This window comes from Solanum stenotomum, chromosome 10 (genome assembly GCF_019186545.1).
Source record: "Solanum stenotomum isolate F172 chromosome 10, ASM1918654v1, whole genome shotgun sequence".
Lineage (NCBI taxonomy): Eukaryota > Viridiplantae > Streptophyta > Magnoliopsida > Solanales > Solanaceae > Solanum > Solanum stenotomum.
The window spans coordinates 35,511,451-35,538,006 of record NC_064291.1 but is presented as its reverse complement, the minus strand read 5'-3'; the positions used below and the strand labels follow the sequence as shown (position 1 = coordinate 35,538,006).

The window sequence follows — 26,556 nt, the reverse complement described above, 5'->3', positions numbered from 1 at the left end:
TAGGTCCAATTCCATACATAAAGCAAAATTGAATTGTATTGAAGTTTTACTTCTTTGGTGTAAACTACTTTGTATTGAAGATGTAGATCAGATTGTAGATATGATAGGAAACTTGTAATTGCTCTCTTTTGGAGGTGGCCAGCATACCCTTAATGCTGATGAATACAATTTACCAATTTCAAAACAAAAAAAAAAAAAGAGGATCCCCCCCCCGGAAGTAGGGAAGAGAGTTATCTCAGGGAAAGTGGTGCCTGAGAGCATAATGGAGTGTATTATCAATATAGGCTTCAGTTGCGAAATTAGGGTTTAAGAAGACCAACAAGATGTCCACAACTTAAGCCAAACAAATAGGAAACAAAACGCCCATATTCTGTGAGAAAATAAAGAGAAATAACAACATTCAAAGTAGATATTCTACCATCAGCAAGTACATTTCATTCTGATTCTTGTATTTACAAAATCCAACTGCCTCCTCTCTTTAAATTTGCTTTGAGAAATGATCAATGACTTTCTTATTTGAATTATATATATATCTATGATATTTAAATATAAATAAATAAATTATGCACATTCATATATTGAAAAACAATCTTAATCATATAGTGTTCAGACCTAGAGACAACATCTTAATCATTCAAATTCAAATGTCTTAATCTTAGTGAAAACAAATGAGGGCCTTAATGGTATTTGGAATCAGTTATTTTACTTATTTTTCATGTGGTTTACCCGACTATGTTGTGCACTTTCCACATCTGTTGCTAGTGCGCTTCTGATTTTCTCATGGGTTAACTAATTACATGTGTGTTGTGCTTGTATCAATATCCAAAATCATAAAGCCAACCTGAGGTCATTGGATTAGTGGTCAATATTGACATCATTTTCTGGATAAGATCTTTTGCTGCGAAGATATTGTGCAATTCAGGGTCTAAGAATAGATAGCTTGCTTTTACATATACCTTTCTTCTCCATTTCGTTTGGTAATGTAATGTTTGCTTTAGTTTCTTTGTCCAAATTTGAGTGAACTTGGACATACTACTCTAGGATCTTTATCAATTGATTATAACCTGGAAACAATCTAGGCCAAAAGAATCTTTTTAGACATTCAGAATATTTTTGTAGGAATTTCATTTCTGGGTTCTGAGAATGAAACACTTGGTTATTTCTGAGAATTGAGAAAGGGATTTAGAATTAAAGTATCTTTCTCCACTGTAAATTATGATGAAAAAATGTGGAATGAGCGGAGGGTGGAAGGGAAGTGCCTGAAATGTTTTACAGATATGCTTATAGAAATTATGGCATGGATCAGATGGGGTTGAAGTGTCCCATGAAGAGGATACATCTTTAAAGGAGAAAAATATGAAATGGGGGCATTCTGCTATTTGTTTGCAGCCAAGATGGCAATGATAATGGAACAGGAGGCCCGAAGCACATGAGGTGGTGGATGGGTCGAATGGGCGTTTCTAGACTCTAGAGGAACATAGGATGGTATTTTTATTTTATGAGCTTAAGGGTGATGTCCATTGTTGAGCAAACCAAAGCGACACGATCATTATTTTGTCATCTCAAAATGATCAGAAAAACTTTGAATGGGGCACTTTCTGGAATCTACAGACTGTAACTTCTTTACAAGATCTGTGGGATGAATTGTATGAAATGCGAGAAAGTGACAGCTTCTGTGGGTTATTATAGCTAATGTTGTTACCATTAGATTTGAAAGAAATAAGAAATAACAATAGAAATTTGGAGGAAATATCAAGTGATTTCTCCAGCTTCATTTCTAATTGTGACGTCGCTGATTTTTTTTTTTTGGGTGCAAAGTGTACATGAAGCAATAGGGAGCGGCCTCACACATCAATAGAATTTTGATTTCTAGCAATTGGAAAGAGCGATTCCTGACTCTATTCAATAGGCATTGTCAAAATCTATATTCAGATATTTGTCCTCTAATTGTAGATAGTGGGGGTAATTGGGGGCTATCCCAGAGAACATATGGTTACAACACATTGATTTTAAGGAGTTACTTATTCATGATAATGTTCTTTTTAAAAATAACAAAGTCCACCCCTATATATAAGGAAAATCTATCCCAAATAGCATGCGATTCAAATCCTACTTTCATGGAAATAATAAATACTAAAATCAAACTAGAAAACTTTAAACTAGAATCTTTAAAGGTGGAGGGAAGCAATGTCACTGATCCTACTGATATCAAGGAGGCCATCAAGAGTTACTATGAAAATTTGTACAAGGAGACAGAAGTTTGGAGGCCAGAATTACAATTGCAGGGGATTACTTGTATTAATGAGGATGAAAAGGAAGAGTTACAGAAACAAATTGAGGAGGAGGAGATTCTAGAATGCATTAAACTTTGTGCGATGGAGAAAGCTCCTAGGCCCGATGGTTTTCCCATGTCCTTCTATCTTATATTCTGGGAAGTAATGAAAGAAGACATCAAAGGTATGATACATGAGTTCTATAATAATCAGAGGACTGAGAGAAGTTTCAATGCAACTTTTGTGGCTCTCATCCCCAAGAAAGTAGGTGTTCTGAATTGAGGGACTTCAGACCTATAAGTCTAATCTCAGGCATATACAAAGTGTTAGCAAAGATACTAGCTGAGAGACTGAAAAAGGTGGTGGATAAGTTGGTCAACAAGCATCAGATGGCCTTCATTAAAGGGAGACAGATAATGGATGCTGCACTTATAGCTAGTGAATGTGTGGATTCAAGATTGAAAGGTGTTGAGCCTGGTGTAATGTGCAAATTGGACATTGAAAAGGCATATGATCATGTAAATTGGAAGTTCTTGCTGAACACCCTCAGATAAATAGGCTTTGGAGAAAAGTGGTTGGGTTGGATTCATTTTTGCATCAGCACTGTCCGTTTTTCTGTTCTGGTGAATGGTGAACCAGTGGGCTTCTTCCCTTCAGAAAGGGGACTTAGACAAGGTGACCCCTTATCCCCCTTTCTATTATCTTGGCAATGGAAGGTTTTGATAGCTTGATGAGAATAGCAATACAAAACAGATGGATCAAAGGTTTTCAGATACAGGGTAGCAGTGGACAAGTTAAAGAAATTTGTCATTTGCTAAATGCAGATGACACTATCATTTTTTGTGAACCTCGGGAGGACCAAATAAGATTCTTAAAAACAATCTTACTGTTTTTTGAAGCTTCCTCGGGTTTGAAAGTGAATTGGGGGAAAAGCAATTTATTTCCAATCAAGAAGGTGACAAACATTTTGAATCTGGCAAATATTTTGGGGTGCAAAGTGGAGAATATGCCAACAGTTTACTTAGGTATGCCTTTGGGAAATGAAGACAAGAGCATGCAAATTTGGGATGGCATTGTGGAGAAAACAGAAAGGAGATTAGCAAGATGGAAGGCTCAATATTTGTCTATGGGAGGCAGACACACTCTCATCAATTCAGTGCTAGACTCCCTTCCTACTTATGTCATGTCACTATTTCCATTACCCCCAAAGTTCTGAAAAAGCTGGACAAATTAAGGAGGGACTTCCTTTGGCATGGATGCAAAGAAATTAAAGGTTATAACCTAGTCAAATGGGAGATAACCTTGAAAAGCAAAGACAAAGGAGGTATGGGTATTAGAGATCTAAGGAAACAAAACAATAGTCTTTTGATGAAGTGGTTATGGAGGTATAATGAAGAGGGGCAAGCTTTATGGAAGGATGTCATCAGATCCAAGTATGGTGAGTACAATCCTTGGTGCAGTAATGTTAATGTTGATGCCTATAGGGTGGGGGTCTGGAGAACTATCAGAAACTTTTGGCAAAAACTTGAAGCTAATACATACATTGAAGTGGGAAATGGCAGGAGAACTAAGTTTTGGACAGATGCGTGGAACAAACAGATTCCTCTAAAAGAATCCTTTCCAGATCTGTTCTTACTATGTAGTAATCCTGATGCAAATATCAATGAATGTTGGACAGCACAAGGGTGGGATCTAATCTTCAGAAGGTTTTTGATGACTGGGAAGTGGAGAGAGTGGCCAAATTGCTAGAGCTATTAGAAAAATTCCCTGGCATCATCAATGCTCCTGATTCTTTGAGATGGAAACATAGTAAAGATGGGGCTTTCACGGTTAGCAGAGCATACAAAATGGAAAGTCCACAGCAACGCAACTCTAAGCAGAGTTTGTGGAGAAAGGTATGGAGAACCTTAGCACCAACTAAGATAAGGGCTTGCCTAACACATGAAGTGCTGAGGAGAAAAGGAAAGATTATAGTATCTTGGTGTTCATTATGCGGGAACGCAGCAGAGACCAACCAGCATCTATTCTTGCATTGCAACTTTACAACACAAATTTGGGCCATCTTCCTTAGTCTCACAAAAACAAACTGGACCATGCCCGAACATACTGCAGATTTGTTGAGTTGTTGGATAAGAAGAGGGGGGAGCAAGAGTCAAAAGGCATGGCGGAGGATAATTCCACATTGCATTTGGTGGACAGTATGGAAAGAAAGAAATAGTAGAAATTTTGAAGATAGGTCCAATTCCATTCAGAAGGTTAGATGGGATTGTATTGCATCCTTTTATTTTTGGTGTAAAGAGAAAGGTTTAGAGGTTACAGAACAAATTGTAGAATTATTAGGACCCTTGTATATATATATATATTTATTTTCTCTTCTTTTGTTCCCCTCTGTTTGCAAGTCACCAGCATCTCCTTAATGCTGAAGAATACACCATTACCATTTTCAAAAAAAAAAAAACAAATAGAAATTAATGTCACCCTTCTTCCCAAAACTACCTAACAAGAAAAGGAAAGGAAGTGTCAAAATTTGACACCAAAACTCAAGCCTAATGCAGCCCCTTCTTGGGTATCAATTGCACATCCATTTCAGCCTGTCTTTGGGCATGAATTCAGCCCCTATTCGCAGCCCACTTTGGCTGAAATTTTAACTCTTTTCTTGGGTCCCATGTGGGCCCCTTCTCTTGGTTTTCATGTTGGCCCAATTTTCCTCCCCTTGGACTTGAACCATGAAATATGTGTAGCACTTACCCCATTCTTCACCATAATTGTTGGGCTCATTTTTGAGCTCTTCTTCCCCAATAAGCATCTTATTGATTTCTCATTGAAGCCTGTCAACCTTAACGCAAGTAGGCCAGCATCGATGCTATCAATTATGGTCAGTATGTAACCAGAAGATGTGTATCTTTTTGAACTATTTTATTCTCCGTCTTTTGGTTGTCCTCTACATGCTCTTCTGTGAATTTCTCTTGTTCCCCATTACAGCATCAATGGCCTTCTTTGAATTTCTCTTGTTCGCTGCAGCTTTTTTGTCTTAATTAATCTTCTGTGAGAACTTTGTCCATTTCTCTACCTCTTTATTTATTATATTGTAAGACGTTATTTGATTAAAAAAGGGAAATGCCATATTAATGGTAAAATAAAATCATCTGACTATGCTTCCACTTCTTTTATTGTTCCTCTTTTTGTCACAATTTTTTATTCTTTAATCTCTGGGAATTCTCTCTGTTTTCTCAATTATATTTAGCTTAAGAGATGTATTTTTTTTGCAAATTTTGCTTTAACGTTCTTATGTTTTGTGGGCAGTTTTAGACTTGTAGATCTTCTTCTACTGCCACTGGATTAGGTAATAGTTTAATGTTTAATTGCTCAGCCTATTCTTTGAATCATTGGTAGGTATTATGGAACCCTTTTGAGGATATTGTCCCGAGAGCAAAGCCTGCAGAAGCTTTGCCTTCTGGAATTGCAACTGAGAAGAAAGATGCAAAACAGAAAGCTACCAAGTAAGATCTTTTTCCCGACTTCTAAGTTCTAACTGAAGCAGTTATCTTGAAAGTGAAATATCTTTTCATCAATATCTTATGTTTTTACCAAATCCTTTTCTGCTTCACTCAGAAAGTTGAACTTGCTTTCATTTGGAGAAGAAGCAGAAGAGGAGGAAAAAGAGCTTGTAACTGTGAGTTCAAGGATAAGAAGCAGTCACGATGTCTTGGATGATCCCCGTCTGCTGAAGGAAGGAAAACATGATCAATCTTTGGTAATGCCTATATTTTTTCTATGTTTGCCGTGATATTCCAATTCTGCATCTTCTCTAGCTACAAAAGTAGGCAAGGGCTCTACCCTTATAGTTGCAATGCAATTTTTTTTTTATGAGAGCCTTGGGTAAGGAACTTAAGTACATAAAGACGTGCAGTAGGTTATGTTTGTACCTCATTTTTTTTGCTGATACATTGTAAGCAATGGAAGCTCAATTCTAGTTTCATCAAAGCTTTAGCCAAGCAGAATTGAATTTTTCTGCATAGGATAAAAGAGGCAAAAAGGTAGGGGTATGGCCTGTGTACACCCCACCCTCCCCAGACCCCACTTGTGTGATTGGGTATGTTGTTGTTGTAGGATTAAAGAGGCACCTGATATATTACTAGTTTTTCCTTGCATCTGGGGTCCCTTGGCCTCCATGTAGAACATCCTTTTACTAGCTCATCACTTGTATTCTTTTTGTTTTTTTTGAGATTGGACAACTATTATTTTTGTAAGTTCAAATCATATGCTTTCCTTAAATAGAGTTCATTAAGAAGCACTAGGATTGCATCCTAGTGCCTCAAATATCTGCTCTAAAGCAGATGCTTAGTATAAATCCATCTAGGAAGCATTAAATAGCCCATTGTCACAATTTGATCCATGCCATTGTAAAGCTCTACTCAATAACCTATGGTTCTCTTTTCCCAACAGGAGAGGGGTAAACTTCATTGATCGTTGTGTAATAGCTTGAACTTAACAAGGATGATTGTATATTAGCCTACCTGTCATGGTTGTCACATTTGGTGTCTTATGTATTAGACTTTGGCTCACTACAATCCAACTCTCCAAAATTACTACAATGTTGCTCTAATATCATCACCTAACTTGTTATAGTCCCAAATCTATGTATAATGCTACTTTATGTTCTAAACATTTCCTCCAGATTTACCACAAATAGCTATGCTTGGATCCTTTCTCGTCTGTTCCTTGTAATATTTTTATTATTAAAATTGGATACTCTTTGTTCACAAAAAATTTTGGTAATAATTGTGGCTCCCATTCCATATTCAACCGCTATGTCGTATCCTATTTGAATCATTGCATGGAGGTGCAATCATCATTATTGTTGTGCTGATTACAGTTTTGTCCCCTATTTTGTTCCAAATGACTTCCCCTTCAACATCTCAAACCTTGGAGTTGTAAGATTATGTGTGTCACTCTCAGCATCATGGTCAGCATATTTGGATTTTGTTGTCATTGTCGTCTCCTGAATCAGTGTTACTTTTGGATTTTTTGTTAAGTAAGCTGTCATAAGCACCAGATTATTTTTGATGATGTGTTCATAGACTATATTATTTAGATGAGGTTAAGATTTCAAGTCATGGAAACAGTGTCCTGCAAAAATGCAAGCTAAGACTACTTCCAATAGATTCAATGTGGTTCGGCCGATTGTTATAATTTATATGTGGTTAAGGTTTCAAGTCATGGAAACAGTCTCTTATGCAAGGTAAGACTACATACAATAGACTCAATTTGGTTTGGTCTGTCTGAATCAGTGCATAGTGGGAGTATACTGCACCAGGCTACCTTTTTTCACTACTTATTATGTTTTAGAGTAAATAACACAGGAAAAACTACTTATGCAGGACTCATCTGAAGGAAAATCGACAAGGGATGTGCAGTTGACCATCAGAGAAGCTTTGGGATCAAAGAAGGAAGCATCTCGTAAAGAATCAGAAGCAGGTTTTCAGGAATCCCTTGACAACAGTGATGAAGATGAGGCTGGCTTTGATTCACGAATGCGTCAGCAGATACTAAAAAGGAGGAAAGAACTTGGCGATCCGCCACCCAAACAGAAGTTGCTCAGTGGTAAAAACATCTATCTAAATTCGAAGACTAAAACTACTACTGAAGCACTTTGCACAATGTGGTCTCGTTTTATTTGTTTTGTAAAAACTCGTTTGACCAAGCATTTTCTTCAATTATCTTGAAAATTCAAAGGCATTTTGTGGTGCTGCTAAGTATGCTTTCCTTGTGCGGACTGTTAGTTGACTTGTATGAAATAATGCAGTTAACTGAACTTATTTTATTAATTAAAGTAAATTTTACTGGTGATGGAGAAAGCTTCACTGTACAAGTGGTATTCCAAAAGGCAGAGACCCTAGACAAAACTATGGTGTTTTATGAATGCCACCAAATCTTGTATATAAATTAGAACCTTATGGCTGCACCAAAATGAAACTACAAATAATAGATTGTTTTTCAAATGTAACAAATCATGTTCTCTTTTCATGTGACCCACATGTGTGTTAGTAGAACTACATCCCACGTCATGCCTCTTTTTGCCATTCCTCCAAAGCCTAGCTGAACAATGCCTCTTTCATGGTGTCTGGTGTGTACATGTTAACTCCAAACCATCTCAAAGTTATCACAACAAAATCAAGTAGCTACCTGACAATGTTGAAGGAGATGATCCACATCTTCACCTGAGTTCTTGCACATGTAACACCAGTTGACATATGTGTTCTCTTAAATTTTAGCTGTTAAGATCACTTGAATTGCTACAAACCAAGTGTATGTTTTCCTCGGCGTCCTGGGAATTCAAACCAAAAGGTGTGCGTAGCCTGCCTTTTCCCTTATCAAAAGCTTGCTATGTTGTTTTCTCTAAGAACCTGCCATTTCTTCCCACCCCAACCTCCATGAATCCTTGTTTGTGATGCAATTCGACCAGACTTCTGTAAATTCTGATATCTGCCAATCTTGATGGGTCCTCCAAAGCCTCGGTCCCAGTGAAATCTCACTTTTTGGCTCTGGATCTGTTAAACTATCTCTCCATCTGGTATGAAACTTGGTTTATTTGGAAAAGTGGTCCTTACTGTATTATCCTCACACCAACTATGACCCCCAAAGCTGACTCTCTCCTGTCCTCTATTCTAAATGTGATGTTACTAGTAAACTCTTTCCACCACCACCACCCCCTCCTACAATAGTTCTCCACAACCAGCACAGAAAAGGGGTAGGAATGTTTTTGGTACTATATTTTTCTGCTATCATCTTCTTCTATAGAGCATGCTCCTCTCTCGAATTTACATAACCACTTTTAGTGCTCTGTTGAAGACATGTAGGTCTTTCAACCTGAGGCCTCCCAACCTCTATGGCATTGTAGCAGTCTCCCAACTAACCAAGTGAAAACTTCTCTGTCTTGTCCGTCGAATCTCATAGGAAGTTGCTTTGAAGTTTTTTCAGTTACACATTACACTGACCGGTGTCTGTAACAGGGACATGAAATATGTGAGGATGCGTGACATTGTGCTCTTAATCTACTTCCTTTCCCTCTTTTGACAAATATCTTTTCTGCCTTTTTGTGATTCTCTTCTTTAGTCTTTCTATCACCGGATTCTATGTTGCTTGGTCCTTGTTACATGCACCTAGGGGCAACTCCAGATTGGTGGTCAGAAGAGCTCTAACCTTGCAGATGAACACCTGTAGTAGATTCTCAATAATCCTCTCTTCATCCACTGGGATTTCTTTCCCATCCACAACTTACCACAGATCAGAATGTTTGCACCATGTAGATTGCGCAAATTTGTACATTTATAGGTCTGCAACTATTTCGTCCTTGCACATCATAGTTTTACATGTATAGTTGTATACAATTCATTTCCCACATGGATTCATTTAGTTAAGCTTTGTCAATTTTCTTTCATTTTGCACTTGTCAAAAAGAAATTTAATCATTTGGCATTTATCTTTGGTTTATTCAGAAAATGGGAATGCAAGAAATCGTTCACCATCTCCTTCAAGGTGCAGGTCTAATCTTATTTCTCTCCATGTTTTTTTTAACCTTCTTTTAACACATTGCTATATTACAATACACATCGAGTTTCATGAGCAACTGTTTTTGTCCAGTATTTATTCTAGGTGCTACCTGTTAAACTACATGAATATGCTTTTACTCTGTTCACTATCTTTCTTGTAAGTTATCAGTTTAAGTTGGTGTTTATATGTGGCCATTAAGACTTGAATGGACAGGAAATAGTTTATGTGGTGAGGACTCTTGGAACTGAATAAAACATATTATAAAGTGCTTGGTTTCCAATAGAGACACACAGGCCATGCAAAAAATATGTGAATTTTTCTTTCTTTACTTTTTTAAATTTGGTTGAAAAATTTGAGGTTGACTTAACAGTTGGAGTGGAAATTTCCACCATTACTGTTTTTCATTTTTTTTGCCTGATATGTAAAGGTTAACTCTACACTTAGGAGTACAACCTACTCCCTCCGTTTCAATTTGATTGTCCTGTTTTGACTTGGCATGAAGTTTAAGAAAGTAAAGAATACTTTTGAATCTTGTGGTCTAAAATTAAAGATATGTAGAATGTACCAAATTGTCCTTTATTCTTGTGGTCTTAAACACGCTATGTGAAAAGTAGAAATTAAAGAGTTGCCAAAAAAGGAAAGAGACATTCTTTTTTAAACGGACTTAAAAGGAAAGTAGGACAAATAAATAGAAATGGAGGGAGTAGTATACAATAAGCCCCAAAACTCTGAAAAGCCACCCATATCAACCCATGCAATTTAGGTTTTCAAGAACAAAACAGCCCCCGAAAACCCTAAACTTTCTTCATATTAATTCCTGACTCACTTTTTTTTTCTGAAACTGGTAAGGTTGTATTTTTCAACATTAAGAACATGCTAGCCACTTCTTTTTTTGAGATAACAAACTTATATTAAATTCAGAAAGGTTGTGAAGCCATAATTACAAAAGTGAACAAGACTAATCTAAACAAAAAATGTTGCTCTATAGAGACTCTAAAACTTGCATTAGAGCCTCAGTGTCGCCTATGTACCCCTGTTTACACCAAAAAATGAAAAATCACAATACAACTAAGTTTTATCTTCTGGATTCAGTTGCTATTTCCTTCAAAACATCATAGATTCCTTTCCCTCCGCATAGTCCACCATATACAGCCTGGGATCATACTCCATCTTCTCTTTTGTACCTTAGTGCCTCCCCTTCTGTTCCAGCTGGGAAGCATGTAAAGAGTAGTTGTTGGCACTGACCAGCTCAGACCAACAATAGCAAGGACGATGTCCCAAAGTTGTGTAGTCACTCTGCAGTGCAAAATGAGATGGCTGTTTGTTTCTGCATACTTCCCACATAAGTGGAAGATAGAGCAAAGTTGTATTCCCCTTCTCTGTAGCCTGTCCTAAGTCAAATAAGCTTGTTTGACTACTAGCCATACAAAACAAGTCACCTTGTATGGGTATGGGGTCTTAGTTTTCCAAATGTGCTTCCAAGGCCATAACAAGGTCAGATTGTTACTGAAAAAATGCCTGAGTTCTGTTCTCTCCATCCCAATCTGTCTTGAGTTTGAACAGTTCCAGTGATCTGATTGATGATTTTGAGGAACTCAGCAAATCTGTCAGCTGCCAGTCACTCAAAGCTCTCCTGTAAGGCTGTAACTTAGATTCCAACCCTGGTTACTCCAAACTTCACGATTGCTTGCCCTCTGTTACTGGTTTAGGATAAAGATATCAGGGTATGTGAGCTTGAGGGGGCCATTACACAGCTAGTTATGATCCCAAAAGGGAGTTTTTTCACCATTTCCAATTCTGATACTAATTTTGTTGCTGAATATTTGCCATAAATTCTTGATAGTCTTCTAGTTACTGACGCCATATGTACTGGTAACGTTTTTGGTCTTCGATGAACCCTACCTTTTATCACATTCTTCCTCAAGGAATGATATTCAGTAGTATTTTTCCATATAAGTGGCAGATAGAGCAAAGTTGTATTCCCCTTTTCTGTTGCCTGTCCTAAGTCAAATAAGCTTGCTTGCCTACTAGCCAAACAAAATATGTCACTTTGTATGGGTATGGGGTCTTAGTTTTCCAAATGTGCTTCCAAAGCCATAACAATCTCAGATTGTTACTAAAAAAGTGCCTGAGTTCTGTTCTCCATTCCAATCTGTCTTGAGTATGAACTGTTCCAGTGAACTGATTGATGATTTGAAGGAACGCAACAAATCTGTCAGCTCCCAGTCATTCAAAGCTCTCCTGTAACTTAGATTCCATTCCTAGTTGCTCCAAACTTTACCAGTGCTAGCCCTTTGTTGCTGGTTTAGGATAAAGATATCAGGGTACATGAGCTTGAGGGGGCCATTACCTAGTTAGTTATACTCCCAAAAGGGAGTTTTTTCACTATTTCCAATTCTGATGCTAATTTTGTTGCTGAATATTTGAGCTGTAAATTCCTGATAGTCTTCTAGTCACCGACTCCATATGAACTATTAATGTTTTTGGTCTTCGATGAACCCTCCTCTTCATATTTACCTTTAATACTGTTTGTTGGATAGCAGGTTATTGATGGTATTAAGTTGAGAAATAGGAAGCTATTGGAGCTTAAATATGAGAACTTTAGTAAATGGATTGGATGGTTGAGGAAAGTCCTCAGGTTTGATTGAAATGATGGATTACGTCTTTCCTATATTACATGTTGTATGCTAAGGGAAGCTCCCAGGGCATTGGCCTAGTGGTAAGAGCAAGATGTGATGTCTGGGTTAGGTCACACATCAGTGTTCGAACCCTTCCATAGACAAAAACCTTGTATTTAGATGGAGAAGGGTAGAGGGACAGACCTATTATCCACCAGGTTTCGACCCATGCATCATTGGCCCTCAGGGATTTCTCGGTTATCAAAAAACAGATTATATACCGAGGGAAAGCCTTGTTTGCTGGCATTTCCTTCTAAAAGGGTGGAAACTGCTTTTGTACAAAATAAAAATGAGGGTATGTCTTTTCTTTTTGGTAAATTTGTAAGCTCCCTTTAGGTGCCAATTAGTATAGACTACTTAGACAACTTGTGGAGAATTATAGTTTGGCATAGGTTCCTTCCAATTGGTATACCACTTGTATACTGGGATTCTTCTCACGAAATTTGTTCAGTTAATATTTCATGGGGAAAAAAAATCACTACATGCTCATTCCATAAGGCATACTGGGATCCCCTTTGCTGATACACTACTTTTCTTGAGTATTTTGTTGCTTGCTATGTGTCCAAGGATCCGTGGTTGAGATTGGCATATTGATAGCCATTAATGTCACACTAATAAAACTGTGGTTTGTATTCACTCTCGTGCCACATATTGAACTGTTTGATCTGCAGATTTATATTCTCTTTTGGTGCAGAAATGATTCATGGGAAAATCCTTTGTGTAATATTTTCTAACATAAACTATGTGCCTCTATCCCTTAGCATATTTAGAGGCTCATTAGTTGCAGCTCAGTGATCATAATTTGAATTTAGCAGGTCTGATGCTAAACATGATGATGACCAGCCAAAAGTGGATAAATTGTCTCTAAAGAGAAAAGGTATAGGCTCTGAAGCAAGAGCTGAACGTATGGCCAATGCAAATACAGACTTACAGTTGTTGTCTGGCCCTGAACGAGAAAGACAGCTGCTAAAGCAAAAGAAACGAGGACGAAAAGGACACGAAGAAGACGTATGCATCTATTTCTTGTTCTTTGGCTGTCCAGAAAGTACTGTTACAATTTTCTTTCTGGTCTCTGTTTTGAAATTTATTGATTGGGAACAAAACGAAAAATAATATAAAAGAGATAATGAAGTAAATAAAAAAAGGGTCTTTATCTGTAGGATGTAGACAATTGGAATGCACATGCAGGCTGACACACATAAAGAAGCATCATTTATTGAGCTTAAGACACTAGTATTGGTTAAGGTAGATGATATCCAGGGATTGGAAATACCCCCACCCTTACCAGCACAGACACTAAAAAACTTTCTTCCCTCTTGAACGGAAGAAGGAATTTTTGGAATAAAGTCCAGCTTCACTGAATGAGATGTGTGATTAGGGATCTGTTTTCATATACTCTCCATTCTACTTCATGACCAAAAAAGAATTTTGTGATTTGCCCGAAAGCTGACTCTTGCATTGAACCAATAGCCATTTCTTCCAGTTTTGTCCCTCTTGATACATGTGGCAATTAAGGTTTTTATTTTGCCATGGCACTATGGCCAAAATAAACTAAATGTTCTTTGATCTTCTGTTTTCTATGTTTTGACTTATTATATGTAGTGCTTTATTTTTAAGACTGGCATAGTTTACAGGGTTTGCGTTGGATTCTTTCCAATTGGCGTCCATCCATGGTCTCTGTTACAGGTGTTCTTGCATTTTTTAGATGTTATTTAAACATCTCAAGGGGAAAAAAATACTTGAAATCATGTTTCTATGTAAATTCTAATATGTTGGAATATGTTGAGTTTTCATGGTAATAATTAGAAGACATTAATTAGATTCATTCCGACTTAACTTTGGACTTGTGTGGAAAGGATATCTGTTCTTGCTGTTAGTTTTCTTTGTTCTAAGCAACTTTGCAGTTAACCATTATTTGTATGTCTGCTAGATGCTAGCAAAATTGGAGAAATTTAAGGCTGGACTGTCTGCTAAAGCCAATGAATCTGCTAATGCGGTCAAGGAGGAAGAATTATCTGATTGGGCAGCAGTTACATTAAAATTCACTCCTGAACCTGGAAAGGTATATAAAGTTTATATGTTGTTTCTGGTTAGAGTTACTTGGTCTTAAGACAGTTGGTACCTTATGGTGCAATTCCCCATTATTAAGCCCTNTGCTAAAGCCAATGAATCTGCTAACGCGGTCAAGGAGGAAGAATTATCTGATTGGGCAGCAGTTACATTAAAATTCACTCCTGAACCTGGAAAGGTATATAAAGTTTATATGTTGTTTCTGGTTAGAGTTACTTGGTCTTAAGGCGGTTGGTACCTTATGGTGCAATTCCCCATTAATAAGCCCTCTACATGCTTGCTTTTCTGGCGTTTCTTGGTTTTGAGAAGGGTGGGGGGGAGGGTCAGTGAGAATTTAATAGGAATCAAACTTTTTCACTTAAAATATAAAATGTTAATCACAGAAACCTTCATGCTTATTATGTTCTTTGTTCCTTTTTAAATTATTGGTTCTATCGGCAGGACAAAATGTCTCGTAGTGAGGACCCCAATGATTACGTGGTACACGATCCTTTGTTGGAGAAAGGGAAAGAGAAGTTCAATAAAATGATGGCAAAGCAAAAGCGACGAGAAAGAGAATGGGCTGGCAAATCTCTTACTTGAGCTGATCTTCCAGCTGAAGAAACTATGGAATTGCTATTTGTGAAGTTATTCGGCATTCATATTGAAAGAGGCAATGATGTTGGTTCCTCTCTTTGTGAAGCAAAGAGCTTTGTACTGGGCCAAACTAGTTTGCTGAAAGTATGGCATTTTGATTATCAATATCCTCTTCCCAAAGAAGTTACAGAAGTGCCAAATCAAAATGTTCTTCTGGTGTTGTTACTTTGCCTGTCCTGTGATATTTTTCTTTTATTTAAAATGGACAGGAAATGTTGTACCAATATGCTTTTGGTTTCAATGGAATGTGGAAATGAATACTTAACAATGTAAATATTTATTGTTCCCATTAAAAGAGGTCCGAGTCTGTTCACATGGACTACAAATATGGCTTCAGTATGTTCTGTGACACGAGTTAGCAGCACTGACTTATCCATTCGTCGTTTGATTTCACAAAGAGATTATCCATTTATTTTAATGATAGTTAAGCATTAAAATAGTAATCACGAGAATATAAGAACAACTAATATTGATAAATAAACTTCGTCAATTTGAACGTCTACTAAACAATCATGCTATGGCTGTAAACCCAGAACAATGGTGGTTAGCCGTTTACGCTCTGATTAAAACTACAATATAATGTGTTAAGGAGAGACCTATTACAATTCTATCAGCCTTTAATGTACTTGCTTATATATATGGACAACATTCTTTTAATTGCAATATAATTGTTATAGCTAGGTACTCTACATCACTTGATCATCTTACTTACTATATACTATGTCACAAATTACTTGTCCATTTATTAAATTAAGCTATAATTAATTTTAAAAAATTCTCATTTTATCCCTACAATTAAATACTCTTTGGAAGCTTGAAAAAATTTAGAAGTTTTAAGTTTTTTCTTCTTTTTTTTTCCAAAAGTTCATCAATTACTTTGTATGTATCTATTCATATGCCCTATGAATAATATTAAACATATTTTTCATAAGTTATCTAAATAACCATCAATATCAATAAAGGATAAATTAGTAAAATAGATCATTTTATTTATAATTTCTTAAAATCATGTAAAATGAAAAGTGATCAACTAATATAAGCGCGGATGGAATATTGTTTAAGCCTTAACCGTCTCGGGCTCGAATCTTTCTAATTACGGAATCGTCTGTGTTAAGAAGTGTTTTATCTTTAATGTAAGACTTTTCGGATTGATACCAAATTTAATCTTGCTCCAAAAGTAAACCATCATATGTGAAATCAAAAAAACAAAAAAAAAATTGCTCTATCCTTCTTATTTATATGATGACATAAAAAACTACTCCATCCTTCTTATTTATATGACATACTAGTTTTACAGCACGTGTGTTGCACGTGTGTATCGTATATATAGTATATGATGTTGTAAAATAGAATTATTATTATTGAATTAAAGTTTTTTATTTAATAATTATAATTGAACGAACATAGGACAAGTGTTTTTAAACTATTAATATATATTGTCATAAAGTTACTTGTATTTTGAGATCAAAATGACCAGATATCATTAAAACATTTCAAAATATATTCAAAGTTTAAATATGGGAGAAAGTGACATTTCTTTAATAATATTATTTCTTACTTCACTCAATTTTGTAAACAAATCTAACCAACAAAAAAGAAAAAAATATCCATTCAAAAAATATCACCAATAGTCTTTCCTCTTGAGGTTATGAACATAAATGATGTACACCATTTAAGTACAAATTTTGTTGTTTGATTCAATAAGAAGCAAATTTTGTTGTTTGATTCAATAAGAAGCTTATGGAGAAAAAAAAACTTTTAAAGTTTATAATTTAAAATATATCATGACTTTATTTTGTATTACTATAATATGATGTTATTAGATGTTACAAAAATAAAAAGATAATGGTGTCGCTTTCATTTGTAGAAAAGAGTAGCACATATGATTGATTACTTTAGCAAAAATGTCTTAGAATAAATTTAATCAGCCCTAGGGCCCATGACTTATATACCTAAAGTAGGTAGCATGACATAAATTTAGCGCAATTATGAGCTAACTAAAATTTTAGTCCAGCATGAGATTGGTCGGTTTCACACAAAATCATCTCTTACAAAACTTCCAAAACTCAAATCCTCTCGATTAAATTACTTTCCTATTTAATCCGTTTAAATAAAATAATTTTCCATTTCTTGTTGTAAGTTTTAAATTTCAACTTTTCACATAGACATTTTACTACATATAATACATTTTTAATTTAAAATCACATGAATAAAATTTTTTTAAAAAAATTGATGTCAGACTCCAATATAAATACTATTCCACGAAAAACAAAATGATCTTGTATTCAGTTTCCATTTTAAGAGTGTGAAAACATTATGGATTTAGGCCAACCCCACTTTGACCCCAAAAGCAATTAGACAAGTGACCGTAAACCACCTTTGGCAAAATTTGGTCTCTTCACACACATGTTAGTTTTTGGGTGAGTAGAAACATTCAAATCATATTATTGGTACTGTATTATATAGAATGCGTGACAAATGCTACATCTTTGTTTGACTAATCATATTTTTCTTTTATTAATATTAAAATAAACTCAATTTAGGAAGACAAATTGGCATTGTAGAAATCCTAGACTAGAATATAATTAATATTGAGTATTGACGTTAAGAAACTGTAATATAGCTGTGACCGCGTAACAACAGCAAGCCCAAAACTGTCGTTCGTTGACATTCATGCCCACTTCACATGCATACTTGTCAACTTCTTACTTCTTCTGCCACCCAATTATAGACTATATCAAGGTAAATCTAGAATTTTTAGAATATAAAAGGATCACTAAAATAAAAAAGGAAAAATATGTATTGAGTGATAACTAATCCTTAGTGTTTTAGGTAAATAATTCAATATATATACAATTAATTTTGTGCACCATTGAGCCTTCTTGTAACACGATGTCAACAAATTTATTATAGCAAAAAAAAAAATTAAAAAATAATAGATATATAATATCTAGTTTTACGGAGAAATCATGAGTTGACGTAGTTATACATAAATTTGCTATAAACCGATATACTACACTACACATGTTAGAAATACTTGTAGACATTGAAAATTTGTGGGACTCTTCAAGACGTGTTCAATTCTAGTTGGAACTCTACAAAGAAGTATTCGATTTTAGTTAGAATTCTTGGAGACTACTCTAACCATAAACCCTAGCGTGTGTCTATATAAAGGTTATTATATTCTCTTAAAGAGGCATTTCGAATATTCTGCAAATTCATGAAATATTCATAGACAGATCAAAATCAATTATCCTAGTTTGAGAAATACGCCATTAATGACCCTCGAATCATAGATAAATCTTATGAGAGAAGAATCAAGGGAAGAACAGAACTGTACCTAAATATTTATTAATAAAGTTATATTTCTTCATATTTTATTTGTGATTGCAATTTATTTTTTGTCACTTTAAAATTATTGCAAACAATACTCTTTCGTGTCAGACTTCTTTTCTCCAAAATGCATGGGGTCTGGGCAGAATTAAGATTTATATTGACGAGTTATATTTAATTGGTTGAGACCTAGTGATCAACAAAGTGGTTGAGAGTCGTGAGGCGTCTTAGGTTTGAATTCCAGAAGAGACAAAAAACACTAGATGATTATTCACATATGTCCTAGCCTATTGATAGACTGAGTTAACTATCCTTGATGGGAGGTGACAGATATCCCATAAAATTAATTAAGGTGACCTGAACACTACGATAATAAAAAAATTATTGATCCATGACACTTTTGAAATAGTGCATTTAATATTTGGCATTTCTTGAAAAAGGGTCATCCCATTGGTTAACAATTTTACATCAATGATGGTTATATGATGTGGATCCAATGTTAGCAAATGTATGTAAGTTCCATCACCCCAACAATTTCCATGTATATCACATTTTGGTTTACACTTTGTTTGTCAAGATTGATGTCGCACGCAATTGACAAAATTATCAAGATAGATAGGGCCTTGCCCTTCTCAAATGATTTTAATTATTTATGTCTCTACATAAATTGATCAAATATACTACTTCAATGCAACTCTACATATATAATGAAGTTCTTAAACAAAGATTTAATGATTGCATATCTAGGTGCTAAATGTACTAACATGGCATTGATATAACTGTTTCAATTTTAATTAGAGCTTTGATTCGAGTTCTGAATATAAAAAAAATTATGTTGGAAGTGTCACTCCATAAATAACTGCGCTATCTGAATTAAATCGAGCTCAAACTTAAATACCAAATTCCAAATAAAAAATCAAAATAAATATTTTGGGGCTAGATGTCAAAAATAAGAAGAAAATCTTGTTCCCTAAATTAGTAGAGTATTAGTTGTATAAAAAACGAAACTGAGTCTGATCAGATTCTTTATTAATGGGGCCTACTATAATCTTCAATAATTAAAGAAACAAATCAGCAAGTTCATTCAATAATTTACTTCTTTTGCTAACCAGAAAAAAAAAAAGGAAAATAATAAATGTTCTATGAAAAGAACCAAGGGACTTCTAACAAAACTAATACTCTTTCTAAAAAAAATGTCATGTTACACTTTTCTTCGAGAGTCAACTTGATTAATTTTTAAAACTAAAATTGATTACATTAATTTAATATTTTAAAATACAAAAAAAAAAATATTTAAAAACTATATTATAAATTGCAAAGATTTCATATCAATAAAATGAAAAAAATAGAATACTAGTGAAAATTTATATTGCATTTAAAGGTAACTTACACAAACAACTCCAAGAAGTCAAAAGTTGAACAAAAGAAATGTAACGTTCCTCTTGTGAATGGTTTGGCAAGAATGTTTTTATTCATTTATTTATTTTTATTAAAGTAGGAAAATTGAGAAAAAGAAAAGTGATTTGTCAAGCTCGTTAACATGTTGAGAACCATTCAAAGATCAATTGGAAAACAATGTAAAAGAAAAAAATGTATTCACAATATTAACTTTTTTTTTTAACAATAGTAATTCAATAATGTTATTTCCTGTCTATTTCCCTTTTATTCAATCTTTAAACCTTAATGTTGTATTGCTACAAATTATTTAAAAAGGAATATCATAACAATTACACCCCCAAAAAGTTATAAATGAAGATGAAGAACCAGCAACAAAAATTAAAATTTTGAATATTAAGTGATTTTTTCTTTTTATATAAACAAATGCATAACACACTGAATATTTTATTTTTATATTTTTACTTGTCTACTATTAAAAAAATAATTTTTATTTTTACTTATCACTTTTTAAATAGAAAAGAAGATGATTAATTTTTTCATATTTTTTTAGCATTAATTACTTATTTTCTGATTATTTTTCAAGACCTAATACCAAATAAAAAAAATTTCAATTAATAGAAGTAAGGTGGTCAAATAATCATATGAATCATTATTTTTTAAAAAAATATGTCAGATACAAATATAATACTTAAAAATGAACGAATGAAGTAACTAGTAAACTATTAAATTAGTATTAGATCCTATAGCAAACTGGTCAAGATATCCACGGTATTACATTAATTTAATAAAAAAAAAGAATAAATTCAAATAAAATAACTCAAGACAAGAGAGGGATCGAAGGGTAAACATTAAACAATGTGAAAGCAAGAAACTTTATAAAATAATTAAATAAAATAACTTAATAATAATTTATAAAATTGGGATAGTAAACACTTTCACCTCTAACTTTAACTCTAAATTATGGGTTCGAAATCTACCCTTTCCGTCTTATATTAATTGATCATCCTTTAAAAAAAGTTGTCTTGGATTAATTGTCCACCTTACTAAATCAATAAAACACTAATTAAATTTTTCATATCTTATTTTAAAAGTGTTAGACATTTATTTGTGAAATTTCCAATAAATGAGGTAAATTAGTAAAATTATCTTCTTATTTATAATTTCTTTTAAAAAAAAGACCAATTAATATGAAATCGAGAAGTAAAATATACTACCTTCATTCACTTTTAATTGTCATAATTTCCTTTTCTAGAGTCAAATGATAATAACTTTGACTAACATTTTACGATATATTTTTTCATCATATTGATATGAAAAAAATGGAATTTATAATACTTTTCAACATTTTTTGTTTAAAATATTAAATTAATGTAATATAATTTAATTTTAATTAAAGTTAAATTAGTCAAATTAACTTTTAAAAATGTAACATGACAATTAAAAGTTAAAAAAAAAAAAAAAAACATGTTTGTCAAAAGATTTGTATCTTGTAAAAAGGAAAAAAAAAAAAAAAACATCTCAAGCATGTTATTTTCAAGTCCCAAGTCACCGTCTTTATCACCTACCTCTTATCTTTTTTGGCCTCAAAGCCAAAATCCGTTTTCTTGCCTCCTCGAAACTTCCTTCAAATCCAAATCCAAAGCCGCGTTCACACACGTTTTTCTTCATTAATTAATAATTCTTTGTACACATATATATCCCATTTTTCAACATCCATTTATCCCAAAGTCTCTATGCGTTCACACCATATTTTCTCAAACTCTTTACTTTTACCCCATATATGAACCACCTTCTTTCCCAGAAAATTCTAAATATCTTCCTCTCAAATCATGAATCATAACAGTGTACCCAATAAACGCCGTAGAAGAAGGAAAGAAACCCCAACTAATAGTACTACTGGCGGAGCTGAAAATAATGATGATTTTGGGTCGGAAAATCAAGGGGCTGTGAAAACAAAGGAGTTGAAACAGATATTAACATCTTTGTTGTTACTTGAAGAACAAGAAAAGTCTGAACAAGAGGAATTTGCAAAGGAAGAAGAAGAGAACAAACACTTATTTGAAGCGAATCATAAGAAAACAACTAAGGTGATGTGGGATTATTATTCAAATGTTCAACAGCATCATTCTGACTTAGAACAGTTAGATGGTGTTCGAAAACGGAAAGGGAGAGGAAATTCTGCTGCTGTTACTGCTACTGCTTCTGCTACTTGTGCCCTTGCAGAGGAAGAAGTCGTTTCGAGTAATAAATCTAGTGAAAAAGGTGCGCCTCATAGGCGATTGTGGGTGAAGAATAGATCAAAAGCTTGGTGGGATCTATGTAACAGTCCTGATTTCCCTGAAGAGGAGTTTAAGAAAGCGTTTCGAATGGGGAAAGATACGTTTGAATTGATATGTAATGAATTGAGTTCTGTGGTTGCGAAAGAGAATACTATGCTAAGAGATGCTGTACCTGTGAAGCAGCGTGTTGCTGTTTGTATATGGAGATTGGCTACTGGAGAGCCTTTGAGATTGGTTTCGAAGAGATTTGGATTGGGGATTTCGACTTGCCATAAGCTTGTGCTAGAGGTTTGTACTGCAATTAGGACTGTGTTGATGCCTAAGTATCTTCAATGGCCTGATGAAAAGAAAATGAAGGATATAAAGGATGAGTATGAGGATATGTCAGGGATCACTAATGTTGTGGGATCAATGTATACAACTCATATACCTATAATTGCTCCCAAAATTAGTGTTGCAGCTTATTTTAATAAGAGGCATACAGAGAGGAATCAGAAGACATCGTATTCGATTACAGTCCAAGGTGTGGTTGATCCAAGAGGGGTGTTTACTGATGTGTGTATCGGTTGGCCTGGTTCCATGCCTGATGATCAGGTACTGGAGAAATCCGCGCTTTTCCAGAGGGCGAATACAGGGTTACTGAACAATGTTTGGATTGTTGGGAGTTCTGGATACCCTTTAATGGATTGGATTTTAGTGCCTTATACACAGCAGCAGCTGACTTGGACTCAACATGCTTTCAATGAGAAGATTGGTGAGGTTCAACGGGTCGCCAAGGAGGCGTTTGTGAGATTGAAAAGGAGATGGTCTTGTTTGCAGAAAAGAACAGAAGTGAAACTTCAAGATTTGCCAGTGGTGCTAGGGGCGTGCTGCGTGTTGCATAATATTTGCCAGATGAGGAATGAGGAAATGGATCCAGAACTCAATTTCGAGCTCATTGATGATGAAATGGTTCCAGAGATTCAATTGAGATCAACCAATGCTAGGCTTGCAAGGGATGCCATTGCTCATAATCTTCTGCACCATAACCATGCTGGTACTTCTCTCCTTTAATGAAAGGAGTTAAAACTTTTATGTGTTGTAATTCTTTCAAGTTATTATTACATTTTCACATTTGTTTTTCTTAATTAAAGTTAGTCCAAGTGGATAGTTCTTTGTGCAAATTGATGAAAATGTTGCTTTCTAGGACCAATAGCATACACTGAAATTGCAAACAAACATTGTATTTCATACTTGAATTAGAGATTGATAGAAAAAAATTGACTTGGCAAAAACATAAATTTCTCTTCTTTTACTTATTGTCAATTACATGTAACTATCTTTCTTCTTGTTTGGTGTACATCATAATCATCTTCCTTTTTAGTCAGTTTTAATGAACACATAGTATTTAGTAACAATTTTACTGTTGATACTCACACAAACATGACTTATTTTAAATTACAAGTTTTAAAAGTTTGTTTTTTCTTTTTTAAAACTATATCAAGTCAAACTATATCAAATAAACTGGAACAGAGAGAGTAGAATGTTTGCATTGCATCCATATGTGTGTTATTCTATGGGTTAAGGATGGTCATAGCAGCAATGGAACATTCTTGGAAGTGGTTAATTTAAAGGGGCTGATATTCAACATCTTTTGAAGTACGAATTGTTTAGTACCCTTGTAAATATAATAGAGTGAGGATAAACTAAAGTTTGTTGTATGAATCTTTCTGACAATATATATTTGAAAAAAAGGACAGTAAGCAGTGGGAAATCACTTTCAACTGATGTCAGATACTGGCTGGGCTAATTGATTATTGGGGCAAGATTAACATATTTTAATTCCTAAATGTCAATTCTTGTTTCCTAGAAGAAAATCTGTCTAGGGCTACTTTTGAAAAAATAAAATAGGAGAGCTTAAACTAAGAACCTATGGAATCTGACTGAAATATATTGCTTTCCAAGATTACTACTCCCTCCATTTCATATTTATTTGTTGCTAAAAATAGATGATCAATGTTTACTTGTTTAATTTATAAAAGTGAGAGAGTTTATTATATTCATTTTTATACTTTCTTTGTCCCTAATAACTTGTCTAATTTTGACAAATTAAGAAAATACAATATTTTTTATTTTTTATACTCTCAATTTATTTAGAGAGTTAATGTTTTTGAAAAAGGTAAAACTTCTTTGCAATTAAAAGGGTAAAATGGTACACACCATGTCAATTATTATTTTCTTAATATGTGTATCAAGTCAAAATTGGACAAGTAAATAGGGACAGAGGAAGGGTGGGTGTTCGGTATTCGGTTTGGGATTATCAAATTTTGACTTCAGTAATTGATAGTTAAAAGCAGATACCAAATATCAAAATTTAAATTTCGGTTCGGTGATTCGATAATCGGTACATTAAATTTCAGTTTGATATGGTATTCGGTAATACCATATTGAAGTTGTAGTCTAGTGCGGGTTACCTCTCCTACGTGGTTTGCGAACTATTGCATAGGAGCGTTTTACCTTGTGCGCACCCAAAGGGTAGCGGCTGCGGGTTTCCCTTGTCATCAAATATATATATATATATATATAGACCAAATTTGATAGTTTTCATCTGTGAAATTTTTTGTGACATTCAAAGAGAGACTGTTGTTTGCCACTATTTTTGGTTAAAAATTGGTTTAGAAAAGCATGTGCGTTGAAAAAAGCACGGGTTGAAAAGGTAGCCTTGATGGGTTAAAATGGATAGCCCTGACGAGTTAAAAAAGGTATCCCTTGCGGGTTAAAAATGTATGGTAGTTTTTTAAATCATAATTTAGCACAAAGAGATTGAAAATGTCTCTCAATGGATTGAAATGACTTGCAATAGCTTTCCAATAGATATGTAGTTTATCAATGTGGTGATTATAAGGATATTTTGATATCTTGTTTATGAATTATGTTTTGCACATTTGGTAAGATTGTATAAGAATTGGAAATTTTTTTATAGTGTTCACAACTTCTAAGATTTTCATGTTTATGAAAAAAAATAATACTTACGAATTTTAAGTTACATGTCAAAATAAAACTTCAACGCTATATCATTCATATCGCATGTCACAACAGATCATAAAAAGCGTGATATCTTTTTCTAAAATTTAAGTTTGATGCTAATCACCTTGAATACCCTTAGAGAGTAAATGTACCACCAAATAATATGCTTCTTTTAGGACTAGATTAGCCTTAAGCAGCAAGTGAATTTTAATTAAGATGACTCACAAATTTTGGTGGCATGTCCCATGTAGGATGAAAAATTAGCCCTTTCCACTATATAATATACCCTTTTTTTTTCTCATTTGGTGTCTTTTTCCATACCCAGGACTCAAAACTCGAGACCTCTGATTAAGGGTGAAACACTCTCATAAGTGCACTACAACGTAACCCATGTTGGTCACTATACAATATTCTTATTTAGCAATATATTTAAACTTTGAACTTATATGAATACAAATCATGATTCCAAGTGTAGATAATAAGTTAGCGGTCATAATCATTTGATGAGATGAGATTGGAGTTGAATAGATACAGAGGAGGAGGGGATTTTTAACTAATGGATGGCTAATCGATTTTAAATGGTTTCTTGTCAAGATTGTGTTGTCTATTTCTCAGAAATTGTAATCAATTTGGTTGCCTAGACATCATGGTTTTGTCATTTTCTATAAACACATAACAAATGTCATTTACCAATAAAATAAGAAAGAAGAGATTTGGGTCATTGGCATAAATGACTTTATTTGGAATGCTCTTTAATTTTTGGTATAACCGTACAAGTTATACCATAGAACATAAGTTCAATAATAAAAATTACGTTTCAAGGCAAAACCTTTTTAAAAGTTTAGCATTGCAAATTAGTTACTACAAAACTTATGCCTCAGGATAAATATTTTCTAAAAAGTTTTTCCCATTAAAATTAGATAATAGGTAAGGATGTTCTAGTCCTCAAATTTTCATTAAGGGTGTGTTTGGTATGAAGGAAAACATTTTTCTCATGTTTGGTTGGGTTAAATGTTTTTCAAATCAATTCATTTTTCTCAAATTTATGGAAAATGACTTCCCTTCAAAACTTAAGGAAAACATTTTCCAAAACTCTCTTCCAACTTCCAATTAAAAAAAAATTGTTGAAAAATCAATTTATTTTGTCCCTACACTCAAACCAATCCCCCAACCACCACCACCACCCCAAAAAAAAAAAAAGTTTGTTTTTAAATTCAATATTTTTACCCCACCCTCACCCCTACCCCCACCCCCTACCACCACCCCTCCCAAAAATATATTAAAAGTTATTTTTAAAAGATATTTCTAATTTCAATTTTTTATTTATTAC

At 34.2% G+C, this 26,556-nt stretch overlaps 2 protein-coding genes across 5 annotated transcripts in view; both read left to right on the top strand.

The window, feature by feature from the left end:
* Positions 1-15,532, top strand: part of LOC125841213 (peptidyl-prolyl cis-trans isomerase CYP57) — a 29,693-nt gene extending 14,161 nt beyond the window's left edge. Inside the window, exons 4-11 of one of the 4 annotated variants that reach the window (XM_049520293.1) lie at positions 5,667-5,773; positions 5,886-6,027; positions 7,655-7,877; positions 9,772-9,817; positions 13,320-13,512; positions 14,435-14,500; positions 14,654-14,752; positions 15,016-15,532. In XM_049520293.1, the coding sequence (XP_049376250.1) occupies positions 5,667-5,773; positions 5,886-6,027; positions 7,655-7,877; positions 9,772-9,817; positions 13,320-13,512; positions 14,435-14,500; positions 14,654-14,752; positions 15,016-15,156 (1,017 nt within the window). In that variant the 3' untranslated portion in view covers positions 15,157-15,532. Of the gene's footprint in view, positions 1-5,666; positions 5,774-5,885; positions 6,028-7,654; positions 7,878-9,771; positions 9,818-13,316; positions 13,513-14,434; positions 14,567-14,653; positions 14,753-15,015 lie in introns of all 4 variants that reach the window. The other 3 variants (XM_049520291.1, XM_049520290.1, XM_049520292.1) reach the window with 3 other exon arrangements.
* A 6,137-nt stretch (positions 15,533-21,669) lies between these two features.
* On the top strand, positions 21,670-23,549 carry LOC125841212 (protein ALP1-like). Its single transcript, XM_049520289.1, has one exon. The coding sequence runs from the start codon at positions 21,771-21,773 to the stop codon at positions 23,271-23,273; it is 1,503 nt and encodes a 500-aa protein (XP_049376246.1). The 5' UTR covers positions 21,670-21,770; the 3' UTR covers positions 23,274-23,549.
* Positions 23,550-26,556: the final 3,007 nt, after the last annotated feature.

Excerpts from the sequence above, each read along its gene's own strand:
- LOC125841212 (XM_049520289.1), top strand. The coding sequence starts at position 21,771 with ATGAATCATAACAGTGTACCCAATAAACGCCGTAGAAGAAGGAAAGAA.